The sequence below is a fragment of the Sminthopsis crassicaudata genome, chromosome 3 (assembly GCF_048593235.1).
Source record: "Sminthopsis crassicaudata isolate SCR6 chromosome 3, ASM4859323v1, whole genome shotgun sequence".
NCBI classification, from domain to species: Eukaryota; Metazoa; Chordata; class Mammalia; order Dasyuromorphia; family Dasyuridae; genus Sminthopsis; species Sminthopsis crassicaudata.
The window spans coordinates 579,056,957-579,080,387 of record NC_133619.1 but is presented as its reverse complement, the minus strand read 5'-3'; the positions used below and the strand labels follow the sequence as shown (position 1 = coordinate 579,080,387).

Here is a 23,431-nt window from a genome sequence, read left to right as displayed (position 1 = left end):
TACTAAGTGCTAGAAGTAGAAATTGAAACCTAATTATCTTTGATCCAAGACCAATGGCAGTGCATCTATTATAACCTCCACTCTGATCTCTCCACAGCCCAACCCAAGTATTACCTTGTACCAGACCCCAACTTACCTTCTAAGGCACAATTATACTTGCTAAATGTTCTTTTGTGAGTTAGATGAACCGTTGTAGTGCCTTTGGGATCTTCAGAGAAGCCAGAGACATTGAACACCTCATATGGGGGGATCAACACCTCCTTTTCTTTAGGATACTTGGATAAATACTCTATGTAAGCTCCCTCACACGTATACACATGATAGATGGTCCCTGAGTCACCTGCGAAAAGTCTGGCTTCCTTTAGGTCCAGAGAGGCTGAAGCAAATTGACCAAAGCGCATCTCTCTTGTCCCATCAGGGTATACTTTCACAGAGATCCCTCTGTAAACATTTCTGCAGGGTCCTTTCAGGGTTTGAACAGCTCTGGTCAGATAGAAATGGAAAGCTTTGAAAGTAAAAGTTTTCACATAAGACTCCATGGACTCACCGGATCTTTTCACTGCTTGATTAAAGGTTTGATACATCTTATAGTCGTCCATCGTATAAGCAATGACAGCAATTTCAAACATCTTCTCCATTCTTTTATTGTCAGGAAACATATTTTCCCAATGATTTTCTGCTTTTTCCCAAATTTTGCTGAAATTTGGTTGTCTTTCCTTTTCTTGTTTTAAGAGCTCTATTGCTTTTATATTCATGGTCTCTTCACAGCCCACATATTGGTCATCAAAAGAATTGTGTTCAAAGTTCATTGGAAATTTTGGCACTTTCATTGTTTCCTGGAAAGGAAAAGGAAATCTCAATTGCATTCAGAATATCATCACTCTCTACATAGTTTTTTTTTTTTTTTAAACATTTCAACAACAACAATGACTGATGGAATAAGGAATCAGAGACATGAACTACTTGGTGATGATAGTCAAAAGTAGAACTAGATGAATGCCCTCATATTTTTTTTTAGAGTTGATTGCCCTGTCTTATTCAGGCTGGCAATGCAGTGGAAACTACTTCCCTTACTGATTGGCACTGAAGCTTAGCAGTCTGATACTGCCTGCTTCCCCCATGGGATCACCACCTTGGTGCTGTACTTATTTTAGACACCTCTTTGGCTTCAGGACAAGTGTAGCTCAGAACTCTGAACCTCAAGTGATCCACTGTAGAGGATGGAGCTTTGGAGAAGTATACTTGAAACAAGGTGTAAACTCAGTAGAATTGATGAGATGATTGTTCTGTAATTAACATATATACTTAGTACTTACTATGGTGATGTAATGGCTCTCTAGTTCAAACATACTCAGTATACTGTAATAATGTAATTGTAATAGGGTATTTAAACTGGGTACAAAGTCAGACTCAGGGGGAGACTGGTTGAGACTTGCAGATTGTGAGACTGATGGAGGAGACTGAGTCAGAAGGAGATTGGGTCAGACTATGATAGACACAGACTGTGAAGGAGACAATAAAGACTTTGGACTCTATTCTTGTCTATTCTTGTGATGTCTATACTGCTGAGACCAAGGCCCTTCGGAAGGACCTCCAGAAAGCTGTCCCAAACACGATAATCCACCAATCTCAGCCTCCATAGTAACAGGGATTATAGGCATGTATCACTATATCTGCCTCTTTGGATATCTTTGGAAAAATAGTGAAAGAATGTATGATCCCTACCTTCAGCCCTATCCTACTCTTGTGTCTATCTGGATTTACAGCCTTTCCAGGGCTCTCCTAATGTAAAGCCTAAGAATGAAATCTGGATAAGAGAATTTTTAGAACTGATCTGGTTGACTGCTGTTCAGGTTGCTCCAGGGGCAAAGATGAATTTATACTTTGAGCAACTTAGTGGCAGGGGTAGGAGGCAGTAAAGAGGCTTTGATGTCTGCTGACCTGGTAAATTGTTAAAAAGAAAGGAACCATTTTCCCCCTTAATAATAAATGACTTTATGAACTTATGGGGTAAGTATATATTATATTACATCAATTAGAGATGAAAATCACCACAGATTTTTAGGAAGGGTCATTGCTGCTGCAGCTTTCACTACTCCCAAAATGACTTGGATTACTGACCTACCAGTATGAGTGGAGGAATGGCCCCAGACCAAAAACAAAACAAAACAAAACAAGCCACCAAAAGCCAGCTGCAAGAACAAGAACAATTAGAGTTAGAACACATTGAGGAAACAAACAGCCCATGGAACTACCCTGTATTTGTTATAAAGAATAAAATCTGGTAAATGGAGAAAGTTAATGCATTTGAGATAAGTAAACTCAGTCCTGGAAGACAAAGGTTCTTTATAAACATGATCCCCAAGGAATGGCCTTTATGGATAATAGATATTAAAGATTGCTTTTACTCTATCCCTCTTCACCTTGCTTTCTCAGTACCAACATATAATTTTCAATGACCTGTGAAGAGATTTCAGTGGAAGGTATTGCCACAAGATATGAAAAACAGCTCTGCCATATGTCAATGGTATGTTGATAAAGCTATTAGCAAATTAAGGAAACACTAACCCGATGAGTCATACTCCATTAAATGGATGATATCTTGGCTGGTCAACCACAGCCTGAATATTTGGAGGCAATGTTACAAATGACAGAAAGAGAATTAAAATAGTTAGGTTTAATAGCATCATCAGAAAAAATTCAAAGACACCCCCTTTTAGTTATTTAGGTTTTACTCTTCAGCCAGGGTGTGTACATCAGAAATTGTCTGAATTCCAGACTTACCAAGTACGTACATTAAAGCTGGTCCAAAAATTGATTGGGGACATTCAATGGCTTAAACCCCAAGCTTGTATACCCAACTGATGTTTCCTTTGTATAAAATGCTTGAGGGCGATCCTTGTTAGATTCCAGCAGCACATGGACTCGTGAAGCTTTTGTCAGCATAAAGCAGATAATACAAATAATAGCAAAAGGAAGCACTCAGAGAGTATTTCCACAAAAAGGTCTGTTATTTTAGCTCCTGTCCAACCCATAGAAGTTATACATTAAAGCAATGACATTTATGAATGCCTATGTATTTCAAAGACAAAAAGTTCACTAGAATCATACTTGGATATGGCAGCTGAAATAGTGAGGCAAACATTGCTCAAAAACAGGAATTATATGGATTAACATAGACAATAGATTGGATTGCTTAATAACTACTCAGGAAACCTGGACCATTTTGTTAGGGTTAGGAGAGGTATGTACAGGAAAAATCCTGACCCAGTTGCCATTCTAACAGGGGCAATGGATATACATCCCACAAAAACAAAAACACATCCACTTAAAGTCTCTAATGTGCTCAATGATGCCAGCAAGCAAAATAAAGCAGCCATATATTCCTCACAATTGGGCATCTCTAATGTACTGACTACACCTTACACCTCTACACAGAAAAATGAGTTGTATTTCATTGTATAACACAGCAATATCATTTCCGATAGCCACTATGCAGTTGGAGTGGTCCAGAGAATAGAGACAGCATATATAAAGGTTCATTTTGGACCTATCTTCTCATTGTTTCAGGGGGTACAAGAGGTGATTTTAATGAGAGTCCATCCTTTTTACATGCTGCACATCTGTTCTCATATGCATGGGTTGGGACCTATATTTGAAGGGTATAAAATAGTGGATGGTGTGTTTACACAAGGTATCCTTCCTTTGTCTTCTACAACAAGCAATAAAAGTTCATGAACATTTGCATTTGTCTGCCAGAGCTCTCTGGAGATTGTATAGGGTGTCCTGGCAAGAAGCAGCAAGCATAGTAAAAAGATGTGTAGCTTGTGTACCTTATTCTCAAAGACCTACAGGGATGAGGACTAACCCCAGAGGTGATAGGCCAAATAATATATGGCAAGTAGATGTTACACATATGGGGAAAACATGCATTCATGATACAGTTGATACTTATTTAGGCTTTGTAGCTGCATCCTCTCAAAAGGGGAAACTGCTTCACATATGATAAATCATTTCTTTCACTGTTTTGCCTCTATGGGTATCCCACATACCATCAGACTAAAAATGGGCCCTCATGTACTTAAAAAATATTAAAACAGTTCTTACAAGAATTCTCCATACATCATATATTTGGGATTCCTTACAACCCCACAGGACAAGCCATTGTAGAAAGGACTAATCAGATCCTGAAGAGATTCATCAAAAAACAAAAAGAAGGAGATGGAAGTAGGGTCACTCAGAAAGATATAGATAAAGCAGTGTACATAATTAATTACTTAAAATTTGAATTGAAAGATTTAAACCCAGCTATGAAATATTCTATGGTAAAACTAGACAGAGAATTACTAAAAACAATGCTTCATCTTCATTAAGAAGGCCCTCTAAGAATGAGACTATGGTAATGAAAAAGGGTTCCAAGAGATAGGAGGACCCTATAGGGTTCAAATGTGGGGGCCAGGACATTACTTGTATCTCCACAGGAGAAAACATTCAGCAGTGGATTCCTGCTGGACATCTCAAAGTTGTCCATAGAGCAGAAGAGGAAAAGAAAGAAGAAGAGGCTACCATCCAACAGGAGGAGAAGACAGGCCCCCAAGATCACTAACAAGATGCTTTCTATTGTAGAGGATCACAGATATTGGGGAACTCTGGAGAAGTATACTGGAAGCAAAGATACTTGAAACAAGGTGCTAACTCAGTGGAATTGATGAGATGATGGTTCTCTAGTTCACATATATGCTTAGTATGGTGATGTAATGGTTCTCTAGTTCACACATATTCAGTATGCTGTACTCATGTAATTGTACTAAGGTATATAAGGGCTGAGAAGGACTGGAAATGATTCATTACATCTTTGACCAGCCTTGTGGTAGCTCTCTTGCCTTCATCACTTCTCCCCTAAGACCAAGGACTCAGGTTGATCCCAAGGTCCTCGAGAAAGCTAGCCTGAATATTACATTCTATATATATAGGCTTGTGTTATACACAATGAAGATTGATAACAGAGGTCAAAAGGTGGGCTATCATGATGGGCCCACCATGGCCTATTATTGTCTCATGGGGGGAACATATACCAGATGTAGTACTAGGATCGGGTATCATGTGACATACATGCTAGGCATTCAGGGGATGCCTTGCCATAGCGACAAGCACAAGCCTCCATGGGAAACATTCTTGTCACTCAAGAATTTTGCTGGCAGTTTGGCAACATGGAAAACATCTTGGGCCCTGGTTCTTGCACAAATGGCTCAAGAATTATTCAATTCTATATTTGTTATAGGCCAGAACTCAAAACAAGGTGCTAAGTGATTATGTACTTAGTACTTATTAGATTTCACACCTTTACAGAGCATATATAAGGAAGAGATTCACAAGTCAAGGAGATTCACAAGTTGGGCAGAACTATTAAGAAAGAAGCTCTCAGGGCCAGACACACAAGCTCATAGAAATCCACAAGCCCACTTTCTGGGAGGAGAAGTCAAGATTCATTCCAACTTCCACCTTTGTGCTGGCTGGAGACATTCAGAGAGAGCTCTCGGAACCAAGGAGAGAGATAGTCCTCTAAGAAAGCTAACTGGGTCCCAGGAAAAGATTCAAGACTTTGAAGGAGAAAATAAGGGATTTGGACTTTAATTCCTGGCTGGGAATTTTAAATCCTTTAAATCCTGGGGTGATTGAATTGAACTGAAACTAAGGCTGCCTCCAGAAGCTTCCCAAGAAACCTGCTCCCAGAGACTGATTATATTTTAGAGAAGAACATTACATATATTAAAGCCTGTCTGGGAGGGAAACAGGCATTTATGTGGGGAGACTCTCTGTTATCAAAGAAATGTTAGGTTTTTACAATGTTACTTGTTGGAATTTGACATTGAAATTGAAAATCAGACTGTATTTGTGGTCACTAGAGCTCATGTAGCAATGCTTTCTGTCAAAAGTGAGAAATGGTATCGTTCTAAGACTGATCATATGTTCAATACCTTAATAGGAAAGAAGGAAACAGACCTTAGTCCCATTAGAAAAAAGAGCTGATACATCTCTATCACTTTGTCGGTTTCACTTATAGTTTCATCAGTCTCTCTTGCAATGCCCATATGTAATGGAGAAAATAGTATAGTACAAGCTAGATATATAGAGGAACTAGCTAGGAATGTCTCACTGGGTTTTGATCTAAGATCATCTATCTAAGATAGATGAACAATTGGATCAGATGATAAAAGATTTAAGGGAAGTATCATTGGAAATAGGAGCAGAAGTAGAGTTATTGAAACTCCAGGCTCAATTACAATGTGATTACAGATATACAAAGGTTTTTAACCGCTTTGCTGTATAATCATGCAGGACAAGATTATGATGGGGATAGCATCAAGAGGCATTTGAATGGTTTATTTCTCAATAACACAATTGAAGATGACAGAAAGTTTATTTTTTTAAATATTGTCCCTCAAGTTCTCTTACTCTGTTTTCTTATTTAATATTTTCTTTTTTCCCCAATTACATGTCAAAAGTAATCTTGATTTTTTTTTCCCTTTAAATTTTGAGTTCCAATTTGTGTCCCTCCTTCTTTGAGAAGGAAAGCAATTTGATATAGGTTATACATGTATAGTCATGTAAAACATATTTCCATCTAAGTCATTCTGTGAGAGAAAACACATAAAAAGCCCTCAAAAAATAAGAAAGTAAAGAAAAAGATCTTTGATCTGCATTCAGAATCCACAATCTTTCTCTAGAGATAGATAATGCCTTTCATTATAAGTCCTACATAATTGCCTTAAATCATTGTATAGTGGAGAATAGTTAAATTATTCATAGTAGATTGCTATTAGTGTCTGCAACATTCTCCTAGTTTTGCTCGTTTCACTTTGTATCAGTTCATGTCTTTCCAAGTTTTTCTGAGAGCATCCTGATCATCATTTCTTTCTTTCTTTTCTTTCTTTCTTTCTTTCTTTCTTTCTTTCTTTCTTTCTTTCTTTCTTTCTTTCTTTCTTTCTTTCTTTCTTTCTTTCTTTCTTTCTTTCTTTCTTTCTTTCTTTCTTTCTTTCTTTCTTTCTTTCTTTCTTTCTTTTCTTTCTTTCTTTTCTTTCTTTTTTCTTTTCTTTCTTTTTTCTTTCTTTCTTTCTTTCTTTCTTTCTTTCTTTCTTTCTTTCTTTCTTTCTTTCTTTCTTTCTTTTCTTTCTTTCCTTTCTTTCTTTCTTTCTTTCTTTCTTTCTTTCTTTCTTTCTTTTCTTTCTTTTTTCTTTCTTTCTTTTCTTTCTTTTTTCTTTCTTTCTTTTCTTTCTTTCTTTCTTTCTTTCTTTCTTTCTTTCTTTCTTTCTTTCTTTCTTTCTTTCTTTCCTTTCTTTCTCTCTCTTTCTTTCTTTCTTTCTTTCTTTCTTTCTTTCTTTCTTTCTTTCTTTCTTTCTTTCTTTCTTTCTTTCTTTCTTTCTTTCTTTCTTTCTTTCTTTCTTTCTTTCTTTCTTTCTTTCTTTCTTTCTTTCTTTTTAAACTCACTCAGGAAATGCTTTATTCGTTCTTGTGGAACAATTCCAGGTCATGAGGGTTTTTTTTTTAATAGGGAAGACTGGAGTTGGACATCCAGGAATATCAGGTATCTTGCCTGCTTTATGTGGTTGGTAAAGAAGAATCAAATCTATTTTTAATTGCTTTGTTAAGGTGTTCCTTAGTGATTTTTCACATGTATTTATGTGGTCAGTCTTTATAGAGGGAAGGATTGATTATTAGTATCAGGAAGTAAGTATAAGTGTATACTCCTCCTTTCTTCCCAAAGTTGGATTCGTTATTCTACAAATTGTAGAGTCTTTATAATGTAATGTTATATATGTATTTGATTCTGTGCATCACATTTTAAAAATTTATAGTGATTCTCCACTCCTCCTCTGCAAATTATCTTGGGATCCAGCCACATGAGAAACAGTTCCAAGACCTAGGGATAGTTGAGTCTGGTGAAGAAAAGTCTTGGATCACTTCAGGAGGCTGTGAATTTGGGAGGGGAAATTTCGTCTTTATTTCTATATAGCCCGTTTCCTTTGTAATTCTATGTATTTTATTCAACGCATTTTAAAACATTATTCTGAGAAGGGGTCCACAGGTTTCATCAGCCTAATAGGTCTCGGGCACTGGGGAAGGGAACGAGATAGCAGGCTCAGAGATTAGAATTGTTCGGCTTGGTCCCCGAGGGCAGAAATTCGTGCAATGGGTGGAGAGCAATTTCAAATAGTCACTTTTGGAGGGAAGAAACGAGCAATGGGAGGATGCAGACACGCAAATTTGGAGGGAAGAAGGTATATGTTGCCACTCGTGGGTGGAGGAGTCGCGGTAAAGCCATCCAAAAATAGGAACGCAGAATTTGAAAAGTAGGAGGGACCGAACCATCCAAGTCTAACCCACAGGGCTGCCTCCGGAGGTGAAAGGTATCCCAGTCCTCGCAGCAAGGCTGGGAGAAGGGAGGTTCTGGTTCAAGTTCAGGTTCAGGCTCAAGACCCTTGGTCGGCCCCCCCTTCCCCAACCCCGCCCCGACTTTCGACCTGGTCTCCCCTACCCGCAGAAGGAAGGGACCGGGGGGAGGGGTCATTTCTTCCCCTCTTCCGGGCTGCGAGGATCCAAACGGGCGGGAGGCGGGTGGGGACAGTCTTCTCCTCACCCTGGGTCAGGCTCTCGACTCATCCATGGGTCGGTGACCTCCGGAGGCCGCATCGGCACGACCCTAACACGGCGGCAGGCGGAAGAAATGTCAATAGCTGCGTTTCACTGCTTTGTGGTGGGGCGCTCCAGCAGCACAGGATACATGACCACTACCCAACAACCTAACTTGGGGGGAGATGGGGAAGGGGAAAGGGGAAAGAGGAAGGGAGGGTAGGGAAGGGAAGGGGAAAGGAAGAAAGAAGGAGAAAGGTTGGGCAGGAAAGGACCCTGATCATCATTTCTTAAAGCACAATAATATTCCATCACAATCATGTGCAACAATTTATTCCATTCACCAATTGATGGACATCCTCTTAATTTGCAATTCTTTGACACCACTAAAAAAGCAAGTATAAATATTTTTGTACACAAAGGTCCTTTTTCTTTTTTATCTTTTTGGGATACCCTTTGGTCATAGTTTCATATACTCTCCAGAAAAGCTGAATCAGTTTACAACTTTAGTAACAGTACATTAGTGTTTTAGTTTTCCAATATGCCCTTCAACATTTGTCGTTTTCCTTTTCTGTCATATTAGTCAATTTGATAGATGTGAGATAGTAGCTCAAGTTGTTTTAATGAGAAATTTTCTAATCAATAGCAATTTAGAGTATTTTTATATGGCAATAGATAACTTTAATTACTTTGTCCAAAAACAATCTATTTATCAATTGAACAATGGCTCTTATTTCTATAAATTTGATGCATTTTCTATATATTTGAGTTATAAAGTCTTTATCAAAGAAACTCACTAGAAATTTTTTTCACAATATTGATTACCAACTTTATATTTTCCTCTCTCCTATTTTCCTCCTGTTTATTCTCCTCTTTCTCTCTCTTCTTTACCCTGGTCCATTCTCAAAAGTATTTTGCTTCTTATTTTTGTGGCCCCCAAACTGACTTCCCTTTTATCAGCTTCCCCTTTTCTGTTATCCCTTCTTCCACCTAACTTCCTGTATGATAATCCAACTTAGTGCGTTATTATTCCTTCTTTAAGTCAATTCCTATGAGAATAAGATTCATGTGCTGCCCTTCCTCTTTCCCTCATTTATATCTCTGTAAAATCTCTTTCAGGTCCCTCCTTTTTTTTTTTTCCAGATATTTTATCACATTCTACCTCTCCCTTTCCCCTTCTTCCAGTGCATTATTCTTTTTCTTCCCTTAATTTTTATTTTTTTAAAAAAGATAACCATATCATTACATTCAACTCACATCTCTGCTTTCTATGTATACTCCTAACTGCTTTAATAATGACAAAGTATTTTAGGAGTTACAAGTATCATTTTCCCATATAGGCATATGAACAATTTAACCTTATTGAATCCCTTATAATTTCTCTTTACTTTTTACCTTTTACTTCTTTTGCATTTTATATTTGAAAATAAAAATTTCTATTCAGCTCTAGGCTTTTCATCAGCAATGCTTGAAAGTCCTCTACATTGAAAAGTCATTTTTTTTCTTTTGAAGAATTATACTCAGTTTTATTCAGTAGGAAATTCTTGATGGTAATCTTAGTTCATTTGCCCTCCTGAGTTTCATATTTACAGTCTTCCAGTTTTAAATTGTAGAAACCACTAGATCTTATGTTATCTTGACTGTGACTCTATAATATTTTTTTCTTATAGCTTTTTATATACAAAACATATGCATGGGCAATTTTTTACCATTGACCCCTGCAAAAACTTCTGTTTCAACTTTTCCCCTCCTTCCCTCCACCCCCTCCCCTAGTTGGCAGGTAGTTCCATACATGTTAAATATGTTAAAGTATATGTTAAATACAATATATGTATATGTATTTATATAGTTATTTTGTTGCACAAGAAAGATTGGATTTAGAAAGAAGGTAAAAATAACCTGAGAAGAAAAAACAAAAATGCAAGCAAACAACAACAGAAAGAGTGGAAATGTTATGTTGTGGTCCATACTCATTTTCCAGTGTTTTTTCTCTGTGTATAACTGGTTTTGTTCATTACAAATCAATGGGAACTGATTTGGATCATTGTTGAAGAGAGCCACATCCATCAGAATCGATCCTCATGTAGTATTGTTGTTGTTGTTGTTGTTTTATTATTATAACTTTTTATTGACAGAACATATTCATGGGTAATTTTTTACAACATTATCCCTTGCCCTCACTTCTGTTCTGACTTTACCCTTCCCTCCCTCCACTCCCTCCCCAGATGGCAGGCAGTCTTATACATGTTAAATATGTTATAGTATATCCTGGATAAAATATATATGTGCAGAACTGTAGTTTTCTTGTTGCACAAGAAGAATTGGATTCAGAAGGTAAAAATAACCTGGGAAGAAAAACAAAAATGCGAACAGTTTACCCTCATTTCCCAGTGTTCCTTCTCTGGGTATAGCTGATTCTGTCCATCATCGATCAATTGAAAATGAATTAGATCTTCTCTTTGTTGAAGATTTCCACTTCTATCAGAATACATCCTCATGCAGTATTGTTATTGAAGTATATAATGATCTCCTGGTTCTGCTCATTTCACTCAGCATCAGTTGATGTAAGTCTCTCCAAGCCTCTCTGTATTCATCCTGCTGGCCATTTATTACAGAACAATAATATTCCATAACATTCATATACCACAATTTACCCAACCATTTTCCAATTGATGGGCATCCATTCATTTTCCAGTTTCTAGCCATATGTAGTATTGTTGTTGAAGTGTATAATGATCTCCTGGTTCTGATCATTTCGCTTAGCATTAGTTCATGCAAGTCTTTCCAACTTTTTTTGGTATTCATTCTGCTGGTCATTTCTTATAGAACAATAATATTCCATAACATTCATATACCAAAATTTATTCAGACATTCCCTAATTGGTGGGCATCCCTTCAATTTCCAGTTTCTAGCCACTATGAAAAGGGCTGTGGCTTTACAATATTTGCATTGTTCCTTTTGGTTGCTTGCCGTATTTTCTCCTTGATCTGGGAGGTCTGGAATTTAGCTATAATATTCCTGGGGGTTTTCATTTGGGGAATCTCTTTGAGGAGGTGATGGGTAGATTCTTTCAATTTCAATGTTATCCTATATCTAATCTTTGATTCTAGAATCTCAGGTAAGTTTTACTTAATAATTTCTTTAAAGATGATGTGTAGGCTCTTTTATTTTGTTTATGGCTTTCAGGTGATCCAATAATTCTTAAATTCTTCTTCATTTGATTTTTGTGTGTTTTTTACAATTTGATCTATTTTGTTTTTAAAGTGTTTTCTTTTTTAAAAATTTATTTCTTAATTTTTGAAATTAATTTTATAATTATAATTTTTTGACATTATATATGCATGAGTAATTTTTTTATAACATTATACCTTGTATTCATTTTTCCAGATTTTCCCCTCCCTCCTCTACTTCCTCCCCTAGATGACAGGCAATCCCATACACTTTACATGTATTACAGTATAACCTAGATATAATATATGTGTAAATCCAATTTTCTTGTTGCATGTTAAATATTGGATTCCGAAGGTATAAGTAACCTGGGTAGATAGAAAGTAGTGCTAATATTTTACATTCAATTCCCAGTGTTCTTTCTCTGGGTGTAGTTGTTTCTGTCCATCATTGATCAGCTGGAAGTGAGTTGGATCTTCTTTATGTTGAAGATATCCACTTCCATCAGAATACATCTTCATACAGTATTGTTATTGAAGTGTATAGTGATCTTCTGGTTCTGCTCATTTCACTCAGCAGCAGTTCATGCAAGTCTCTCCAAACCTTTCTGAATTCATCCTGCTGGTCATTTCTTACAGAGCAATAATATTCCATAGCCTTCATATACCATAATTTACCCAATCATTCTCCAATTGATGGACAACCATTCATCTTTCAGTTTCTAGCCACTATGAAAAGAGCTGCCACAAACATTTTGGCACATACAGGTCCCTTTCCCCTCTTTAGTATTTCTTTGGGATATAAGCTCAGTACTAGCACTGCTGGATCAAAGGGTATGCACAGTTTGATAACTTTTTGGGCATAGTTCCAAATTGCTCTCCAGAATGGCTGGATTCTTTCACAACTCCACCAACAATGCATCAGTGTCCCAGTTTTCCCACATCCCCTCCAACATTCATCGTTATTTGTTCCTGTCATCTTAGCCAATCTGACAGGTGTGTAGTGATATCTCAGAATTGTCTTAATTTGCATTTCTCTGATCAGTAGTGATTTGGAACATAAAGTGTTATTTTCTTTAGATATTTTTGTGCCTCGTTTACCAAGGTATTGTTTTTTTTTTTTTTTCTCCAAGATTTTCTTGATTATTCTTTCTTCTCTTACTAATTTTTCCTTTACTTTTTTGTTTGATTTTCAAAATTCTTTTTGAGCCTTTCTATGGCTTGAGACTAATTCATATTTTCCACTTGTTAGGATTACAAGGTGAGAACTCAGGTTGTCTGGACAGTGACAAGGTGAGAACTCATGTTGTTTGGACAGTGACAAGGTGAGAACTCAGGTTGACCTGACAGTTCTCTGGCTCAGACCTTTGGTTCAGGCCTTTAAAGGGAGTTTATACCTTAGGAATTCTAAAAGGAGCAAGTTCATTGGTGGAAGTATTTCCCCACGCCCCACTCAGTTCTTACACGCCCATTCTCTTGGAGGATAAAAGAAGGGCAGCATTGGGCCTGAGGAATCAACTCTGGGATAGAGTTTTGATGCCACGCAGGCTGAAAGGAGACCAGTCTGATTTGGGGAAGGACAAGAGCTGGAGGAGATTCAGAGCTCCAAAGAAACCTGAGCACAGAGGAAAAGATTTTACAGATCTCCTCCCAGAGAGGGATTATAATTGAGCAGATGACCAGACCCTGACAATTCAAGAACTTTACATCCACTGATACTAGGAGTTTTGACTTTGCTGTCTTCTGAGTATGTGTTTTGATCTTCCTTGTTCCTATAATGGAATTTTTTTTTCTGCTCATTTTCTAGCCTATTTCTTACCTTTTAATTTTATGCTAAAGTGGGACTCTTTCCCAAATGGAGTGGTTACTATTGCAATCTGAAAGTTTCTTGTTCCGCTGTTTTCAGAGGTGATTCAGGGGACCTTTAAGTTTTTGGTCCTTGTAAGGTGCTATGATCTAGGGAGAGATATGTTTACTACTATCCTGTACTGTGCAGTGGTTTATAAATGACCACATGCACTCTTTTTGATCTTGGACTTTTGATCTTTGAACTTTAACCAGGGTCGTTGCTCCCCTGTGGCTGTAAGATCTGCTGTGTTAGTGCTTCTAGATCCAAATGACCCAGATCCAAATATAGGTAATGCAACAAAGTCCTGCCCTTGGTTCCAGCAAAAAGAGTCCTGTAAATCTCCATCTGACCTGTTGTCAAATCCCCTTATCACCTGTGGACTTATAGGTCTGGAAAGTACCCTGGCTGCCACTGATTCAGTCACCCCCAAGGCCTGCCCCTGGTTCTCTGAACTTGGTTTGCATTGGTGCACTTTTCACTAGATTACACTCTACTATCACCCCAAAGTAATACTTTTTTCTTGCTGATCTAAGTTATCTTGGATTAAACAATTGTTTTACCCTGTTTTTCTGCAGATTCTGCTTTTGTTTTGTATCATTATTTTAAGATATTTGAAACAGTTTGGGGGAGAACTCTGCTTTTTTTCTGCCATCTCAACTTTGCCTCTGTGGATCATTCTTGTTATCATTTACCACATTACCAAAGTGCATATCACTGACAGTTTATGTTTTTGACATTGAAACTAACATTATTCCCAGGTAGAGACTAACTCAAAACTTTATGGTGCATTTCAACCGAATGAAGTAAATTATTGACTAGTTTTAGAACAGGCCAACAGTGTATAAAGTACCAATATCATCAGTCTTGTAGACATCGTGGAGGGGTAGACTTGTTTTTTGGATGAGCTGCTTGGACAATGTGATCCAAAGTTTCAAGATATGTAGTTCTACTTGCCTTGATATTCTTTACAAATGACTTACTATGCTTTGTATTAGAGCTTGGCTCCAGCATGTTTTCACCAATCAGCCTGAAAAAGGCTTACAAAAACTACTGTGTCAGGGTTTAGCCAATTTTCTTAATACAGGCAGGGCTTCTTAAACTTCCACTTGTGACCCCTTTCTGCCAGAGAAATTTTTACATGACTCCAGGTATATAAGTATAAAATAGGTATGCAAATCAAATGTTTATTGATAATAAGCCATAATTTTGTGACCCCCATATTTGGTTACAGTACCCTACAAGGATTTATGAAGCACAGTTTGAGAAGCTGGGAATATAGGTACTGACTTTCCCAACAATTTTCTCATAGCTCTTCTGATGATGATGGGGCGGATAGAGATCTATGTTGTTGACACCAAGAATAGGTGTTTTATACCTACTGTCTAAGTCAGAAGAACATGTCCCCAGGTCTGTCTAATCAATTTCAAATTCACTAACACTAGCCACAAAAATCAGGATAGCATAGTCAGCCTCAGATGTACCTGTATTCATGTTCTCGATAAGTTTTCTATATCCTAGGAAGATCAACAATGGTCACAAAATACTTTCTGGTCTCGGATTTCCACAGGAATATATCAATAGGGATACTACATTCACATTCATCCTTTAGCTTATTCAAGACCGAGGTATCTTAGAAGGACCTTTTTCCATCTCAACAGTCACCTTCATGAACTTCTCAATGTTCTCTTATCATTTTCATATTTGTAGATAAAGATATCGCTAGAAGTGGATTTGCTAGAATCTACATGTCCAGTGATTATAATGTTAATGTGGCTCCTTTTCTTGCCAATTTTTGTGTGAGATTTAGTGATGATTTTCACAACTGTGTTTTTATGGCAAACTGGTGGTGAAAAAAGCATTCATTGTCCTTTAAGACAGAGGACCTAGATTCAAATCCCACATCTGAGAACTTGGGCAAGAGTGATGATCAGTAGCATTAACTCAAAATCAAGAATTAATATTTTGAATTCTCTCTCTCTCTCTCTCTCTCTCTCTCTCTCTCTCTCTCTCTTCTCTCTTCTCTCTTTTCCACTATCTCTGTCTCTTTGTCTCTCTCTCTCTGTCTTCTAGCTTTCCTCTTCTCTTCTTCCCCTGCCCTCTTCCCCTCTCTCTATATTTTTCTCTGCTCCTCCTTGAATCAAAGAAATAATCACCAATCAGTATTTCCCAAAGAAGTCAGAACTAAGGATTTGATCAGTAGTGTAATGTCCCTTACATTGTTATGGTTCAAATCAAGAAATTAGATGTCTCATTTGCTTATTCTGATATGAGTATGTCTATTGTTCTATTTGGTAGTCAAACTTTTTTTTTTTTTAAAATTAAAGTCTTTTATTTTCAAAACATATGCATAGAAATTTTACAACATCCGGCCTTGTAAAACCATGTGTTCCCCAAATTTTTTCCTTCCTTCCCCCTACCCCTTCTAGTACATCAAAATCTAAATTTCACCATGGAGCATTGTTTTCCATTGCCAAGGAATCTCATCTTTGGTTCATAATTAATGTAAATTATGAGCTGGACAAGAAAATCGGTTTTACATATATATATATGTATATATACATATATATGTATATATATATTCATATATTGTATCTAGGATATACTGTAACACATTTAACATGTATGGGATTGCCTGTCATCTAAGGGAAGGGGTAGAGGGAGGGAGGGGAAAATTCAGAAAAGAAGTGAGTACAAGAGATAATGCTGTAAAAAAATTACCCATGCATATGTACTGTCAAAAAATTATAATTAAAAAATTAATAAAAAAAGAAGTGAGCAGAACCAAGAGAACACTGTACATAGTAACAAGATTATATGATGATTTACTGTGATGGATTTGGTGATTCAAGGCAATTCCAATAGACTTGTGATGGAAAGTACCATTCACATCCAGAGACGAGAAACATGGATACTGAATATGAACCAGAGCATAATATTTTCACCTTTTTGTTGTTGTTCTTTGTTAAGTCTTTTCCTTCTTTGTGTTTTTTTCTTTTTTGATCTGGTTTTTCTGGTGCAGTGTAACAAATATAGACATATGTTGAGAAGAATTGCACATGCTGTCTTGGAGAAGAGGCGGGGCAAGAGAAGAAGAAAAATTTGGAACACAAGGTTTTGCAAAGGTGAATGTTGAAAACTATCTTTGCATGTATTTAAAAAAATAAAAAAAAACTATTAAAGCTAAAAAAAATTATGAGTTGGAAATTATTTGGATGAGTGGGATTTTTTATTTGTAGAAAGAATCATCTTGGCCAGAAATATTGCCAATCAGAATCTTCTTTTGATTCTGTTCAATTAAATTCAATGGACATTTTATTAAGTACTTACATGTCTTATTTGTATGTAGTCCTTTTACATCATCTTATCATTTAAAGAACATGTGCTTCTTAGAGGTAGGGAATATTTTTATCTTTTTTTTTTTTTTTTTGTATTTCTATTGTTTAGCACAGTTCCTGGCACAAAGTAGTAATTGCTTGTTAATTGTTAATTATGAGGATGTAAAGAAAAGAAAATGGGATAGTTGATCCTTTTAAGGGGCTTAATATCTACTAGGGAGAGGATCGTAGATTATGGAATCAATTTAAACAAGAAGGATTTAGGTTAGAGGGCAAGAAGAATTCAAGGCATAGAGAATGGTTGAACACAAGTAGCTAAAGGATTTATGGAATGGGACTTTGACACATGCCCAGATTCCCTGACTTGTAGGTGTCCATGTCAGGGAAGCTAGGGATTCACTTCTGGAAGAGTGGTGGTGGCCTGCTACATGCCAGGGAGCAGCCTTTTTCTATTGGATATCTAACCATAATTGTCTAAATCTACATGAGAGAGACATAGTCATGTTTTATTTTTGGTGATGTCCTGGAGTGAAGGGTATGATCATCCAAAGCATAGTCATCATTTAGCAATTGGGAAAAGGCCTGTGGGCACTATCCCCTCTCCTTAGGACTTGTGGTCCTGTATTGGACTTGGCATTTTTTTTTCTTGTTTTCTTTGTCCTTTTCAATTTGAGGTAGAGGAAGTGAAATCCTTGACTTGAGAGCTTGAATTATGCGGACATTGGATCCTAGGAATCCAGTCTGGATATTGCCATCAAGCCAAAAGGGAAGTCCTTAGCAGCTAGGGTCCTGGGACACAAGTTTGGAAACGGGGGGGGGGGGGGGGGGGGGGGGGGAATTGGAATTTGATGGAACTAACACTACTTAGGAAGTGAGTTCAACTTTGTTCTCCTAATCCCTAATCCTTCCCAAGAGACTAAAGTGATGGTGGTATTAGGATTGTTATTTGTTTTTGCTCTACCTTTGAAGTAAATATACTTTTAAAAATGTTAATCTGATGTTAAATGAAACTGGGATTCTTGGACACCTAAAATTTGGGGAAAATAATCAATGTTGTCTTGAGTTAATGACAGGGGTTAATGTCATTTAATTTAAAGGTAATGCCCTTAAAACTACCAGAAAAAAAAAAAAAAAAACTTGGGTGAAGGGCTTGAAATATCACACACTTGATCTTCAGATGGTGATCAGAGTAGTCATTGTTACACTTGATTAGATAGGACTCATGCAAATTTCAGGCACCCAGGTAGTAGAGTGGATAGAGTGATGGCCTGGAGCCAGGAATTCAAATTTGACCTCAGATACTTTGTTAGCTATATGTCACTGAGCAAGTCATCTATTTGTCATTTTATTTACCTCAGTTTTTTCCTTTATAAAATGAATTAGAGGAAGAAATGGCAAACACCTTATTATCTTTTGCCAAGAAATCCCCAAAATGGGGCCTCAAAGAGTTTGACATGACTAAAGAAAAATAAAACAAAAACAAAATGCAAAGACTGAGTCCTGAAATTCCTATACTTCCATTGGATAATTGCGTTATCATCCAATCATTCTCACTGTTTTGAATTTCTCTTTCCTTCTAACCTAATTTTTTCTTGTTTCAATTAATCCTATACCTGTGATCCCCTCCATAGATATTAACTTTGAGTGAGCCTACTTTCATTTTAAAAAAAAATTTTTCATCCTGATACCTAGCATAGTGCAAGATACTTAACAGGTACTTAACAAATGCCTATGAATTCATTTATATCAGTCACATTCTTGGAATAGGGAGAATCACTGAGTTCTCCTTCCTCCCTCCTTTTTTTGGTCACTAAGATCCTTAAAGAAAGGTACATAATAGGTGCTTGCTCTGTTTAGTTCATTTACCAACCAGCCTTCGAACTTCCAGATTGATAAGTTCTAGGTTCTTTATCCTTTCCCTTTTAAGTGTTATTTTCCATCCCTTACATTAATTAACATCCTGGCTTCTTTATGTCTGAACCCTAGGATCACCCAATTTTGTTCTCCTGGGCTTTAAGGAGGCATAGTATATGTGGGTAACATGGACTACTCACTCCGGATGCAATAAGCTGAAACATCAGGACAGCTACAATGGAGATGACCATTGTGTACTTCATGTGGGTATTTGGTTCCTGTCCAAGATCTTATTGCTGGTTGTTTCTTCTTCAATCTTGATATCACCTTTGAAATTAAAAAAAGAGAAATTGAAAAGGTATCCTCTTGTTTGTCTTTCTATTTATTATGAAATATAAACATCTCTGATATTTAAAATGCTTCTCTATCTGATTCCAACTTAATTTTCTGCACTGATTTCATATTGATGAGGTAAATACCTAATGATGAGGTTTATACCTCAATAAAATTAGGACTAATAGAAGTCTAGTGGCAGGATTGGGGTACAGGGAGTCACATGGAGCTCCCCTGCAACCCCTTAGGATTCGGTGCAAGGATACAAAGTTAAATCAGGTCTACTGGCGGTGAGAGTCCCCTGTAAATGAATTTACAGGCTGAAAACCTAGATGGGTAAAAAGATGTTTATTGCAGGGTTTGGAAGCGAGGTTAAAGTCTGGTTAGTAAAAGGCATTAAATAGAGGAGGAAATACACCATAAGTGGCGGGACGGAGAGTCTCTGATGCAAAGCATGGTTGCTGGCATCTTTCAATTCTCCACCAAGGGATGATTTCACTTTGGCTGTTGTATCTCCTTGAAGGGGCATATGGGTGGAGCCCAGGTTGATTTTTTGAAGGCCAGAACCCACCAGGTGGGGGTTAGACTATCTGAGCAGATCATTAGAATGGGGGCTGAAAACCCAAGCCAGCTCAGATCAGGTGGGGGACTGGGTACAGCCCAAACTGGCTCAGATACGGATCTTTCCCCTAGGAATACACAAGGCTGGTTTTGACCAGATCTTGTAATCAAAGATCACTCCCAAAGGAAGTTGGAAATCAGGAAAGGAATCTTAAAAGGGGCTATGCCCTCATCATTTTGACTCAATTTCATCCACTTTTCCTTCTAGACAAAAAGACTTATTTCATGTATTTCCTACATTGTTTTTCAGGCTGCATCTTATACTTGAAATAAACTTTACTTCTTGAATTCCTTAGCTTGTTTCAAGTACCTGCTCATGAGTGAAACATTTTTCTGACTCAAGTTGTTTATACCACCTTTAAAATGCTTTGCATATATTTTCTACATTACTACTTGCTTTATTTTCCACTTTCCACATGAATGCAAGTTTTTGGATGGACAGGTATTGTATTGAGTATTATAGTCTATGGAAGTTAGCCTTTGATTGATGTCCACATATAATTTCAGTTCAAGCAACCATGTAGGAACCTCTGCACTAGCCACACCTTCCTCCTTTTCTCAATTTGACCCGTTGGTGAACTAGTAAAATTCTGCACAGTCCTTTTCTCTTGAGTATCTTTTCCTATTATCATATCATCAGTTGTGCCCTGATAATCTTTAGCCTTAGATCACTCACATCAGTATTTTTTCCTAATATCATATCATCAGTTGTGCCCTGATAATCTTTAACCATGGATCACTCACACCATAACTTCGTCTTCTCTCTTACACCCTCATTGCTGAATAATGATGAAGAAAATCATGAAACCATTCTGATTGGGTCCTCTACAACTTTATGTTATAGAGCCTCAATGGGACCCTCATTGCTGAAAGACGATTCTACTATGCTACCCTCATCAACTCACTATCCCATTTCATATAGTGGTTCTTCTAAACCTTTTCATCCTTCCTCAAATCTCTCAAAGCTCCCACTTTCTCCACCCTCTCAGTTGAGAACTTTGTCTCATATTTTACTCAAGAAATTGAGGTCATTTGTTATAAACACCCTCTTTTCCTCTCCTCATCTCCTATCACTCAGATGACTTTTGTCACTTCTTTTTTCTCCTTCTCACAAGTAAAGAAATGATCCTTCTCCTTGCCAAATCCAATCAACCCTTATGCAAGTGATCACATTCCATTCTGTTGCTTCAGCAGATTGCCCTTTCTATCATCCCTACTCAATCACTTATCTTCAATCTGTCACTGTCTAGTAGCTTCTTTCCTACTGCTACAAACATGCTCATGTTTTTCACATCCTCAAAAACCCCTCACTTGATCTTTCAAGCGCTGCTAATTCTTGTTCCATATTTCTCTTTCATTTTGTGGCTAAGCATCTTGTGATTATACCACTACTTCCCCTCTTCATATTCTTTAATTTTCTACAATATAGTTTCCAAGCTAATTATTCAACTGAAAATATGCTCTTCCAAGTTAGCTGTGGTTTTTTATTAAACAAATCGAAAGGTCTTTTCTTAACCCTCATTTTCCTTAACTTCTCTACAGTCTCTCACACTGCTGATCAATCTTCCTTTCTTGATACACTCTTCTTCCTAGGTTTTTGGGACATCACTCTCTCCTGGTTCTATTTGACTTTTTTTCTGTCTCCTTTGTTAGTTACTCTTTCATGTCACCATGAACCATGAATGTTCCATCATTCTACAAACCAGGCTTTTGTCTAGGCCTTTTATTCTCTTTCTACACTACTTCGTTTAGTGATCTCATCAGCTTCCATAGATTTAACTATATCTCTATGATCATGATTTTAAAATTACCTATCACATCCTAATATCTTGGCTTATTTCTAGTTTGAAATCTCTAGTATACATTTTGAACTGTTATGTAGTGATGGCATCTTAAACTCAAGTCCAAAATGGAAATCAGTTTCTTTTCCCCAAATCCTTCCCCATCTACTACTTTCCCTATTATTGAGGGTAATACCATACTCCCAACCTTCCAATTTCACAACCAAAGTGTCATCTTTAATTTCCCCCATTACTTCTTGACCTTTCACATTCAATAGGTCACCAAATCCTACCTATTTCACCTTTGCATGACCTTTTCTCCTTTAATATTAACATTACTTTGTTGTAGGCCTTCATTACCTCAGTCCTAGACTATTGCTATATTATGCTGGTGGGTTTGTTTTATATCTCTCCAAACTCTAATCCATCTTTCACTCAGCAGCCAAAGAAATTTTAATAAGGTGAAGGTCTGAATATGTCTCAATAAATATGTGTCTCCCTATTGCCTCCAGGATCATTCACAAAATATACATATACATCATACACATACACATCAAACTCATACATAAAATCTACATACACATCATATACATATACAGTCTATATACACATCACAATACACATCATAACCTAGCCCCCTTTTACTTTTTGAGTCTTTTTACAATCTATTCCTCACTATATACTCTTTGATCCAGTGAACACTGGCTGTTTTATGGACAAAACACTCCATCTTTCAGCTCTAGGCATTTTCTCTAGCTTTCTCCTAAGCCTGAAATGTACTTCTTCCTCTTTAGATTTATTCTGTAAATGGCTTATTTGTATGTAATAACTTTCATATTGTCTTCCCCATTAGACTGAGAACTTTTATAGGTCTAGGACTGCCTATTGATTTTCTTTGCATCCACAGCATTAACACAATGCTTGTTACATAGTAAGTGTTTAACAAATGCTTTCTGACTCACTGAATAAAAATGACAAAAGAGATAGAATAAGAGGCAGTCAATTTTAAGGTAAGCTTCAAGGAAAAACAGAAACATTGAAGATTAAAAAATAAACAAAATAAAAGAAATAATCATACAATGAATATATTCTGCAAAATGAAAGTGAGTTGAAATAAAAAAAAATTAGACTCCATATAAAGACAATTTTGTGATAAGGAGAACCTCAGAAACAATAATGGAACAACTGTAAGAAATTCCAGAGTATTGAAGATCAACAAATAATTAATAGAAGGAATGAAGATCAATATTGAAGGAGTCAAAGGAGAATAAAAAAATAACATTTAGAAGAAATAATGGAAAATCTCTCTAAAACAATAATTTTTCTGAAAAATGGATCAGGTTTGGAATTCGAGAAAAGTATAGGTGGAAAAATTTCAGAACAAAAGAAAAAGACAAATTGGAGGAACTGAGAATTCTACAAACCAAGGCAACTGATCTTGAATATAGATTGTACCAGTGCAATCTGAGAAAGACTGATCTTCCCAAAACAAATGATGAAATTAAAAAAATAACTTTAACCTTCAGAAATTTATACAAGATTACCCAAAAAAAAGTGAAACAAAAAATGAGGTTGTAAATCCATTGATTGCCCAATGGAAAACCTCAAATTCAATGCATCTAGATATGTTACTGTCAAAGCACTAGAATTTTAACATCAAACATTTCTTCATATATCCTGTATGCATCCTTTAATAAGCCAAGAAGAGTACATATCATTTAAGATTATAAGACACAGGATCACAAAAAAGATAGAAGTCACCTTAGAGATACAATGAGAAAAAATAAACTGGAACATATAGTACTTCAAAACTCAATAACAATCTATTCATAAATCTTGCCCCACTTCAAAGCTACCAA

At 36.7% G+C, this 23,431-nt stretch overlaps 2 protein-coding genes and 1 long non-coding RNA gene across 6 annotated transcripts in view; 1 reads left to right on the top strand and 2 right to left on the bottom strand.

Moving 5' to 3' along the window:
• The window catches only part of LOC141563590 (ecto-ADP-ribosyltransferase 5-like), a 77,877-nt gene that overhangs the window by 28,640 nt on the left and 25,806 nt on the right, over positions 1-23,431 (bottom strand). The window lies entirely within an intron of this gene.
• The window catches only part of LOC141563591 (ecto-ADP-ribosyltransferase 5-like), a 41,251-nt gene that overhangs the window by 8,392 nt on the left and 9,428 nt on the right, over positions 1-23,431 (bottom strand). For both annotated transcript variants that reach the window (XM_074304910.1, XM_074304908.1), the window contains exons 2-3: positions 19,038-19,164; positions 137-836 (exon numbers count right to left, since the gene is read on the bottom strand). In XM_074304910.1, the coding sequence (XP_074161011.1) occupies positions 137-836; positions 19,038-19,100 (763 nt within the window). In that variant the 5' untranslated portion in view covers positions 19,101-19,164. The remainder of the gene's footprint in view (positions 1-136; positions 837-19,037; positions 19,165-23,431) is intronic.
• On the top strand, positions 13,461-19,042 carry LOC141563593 (uncharacterized). The gene is made up of 3 exons (XR_012488464.1): positions 13,461-13,546; positions 16,668-16,770; positions 18,970-19,042. It is a non-coding gene; the product is annotated as an uncharacterized LOC141563593 (long non-coding RNA).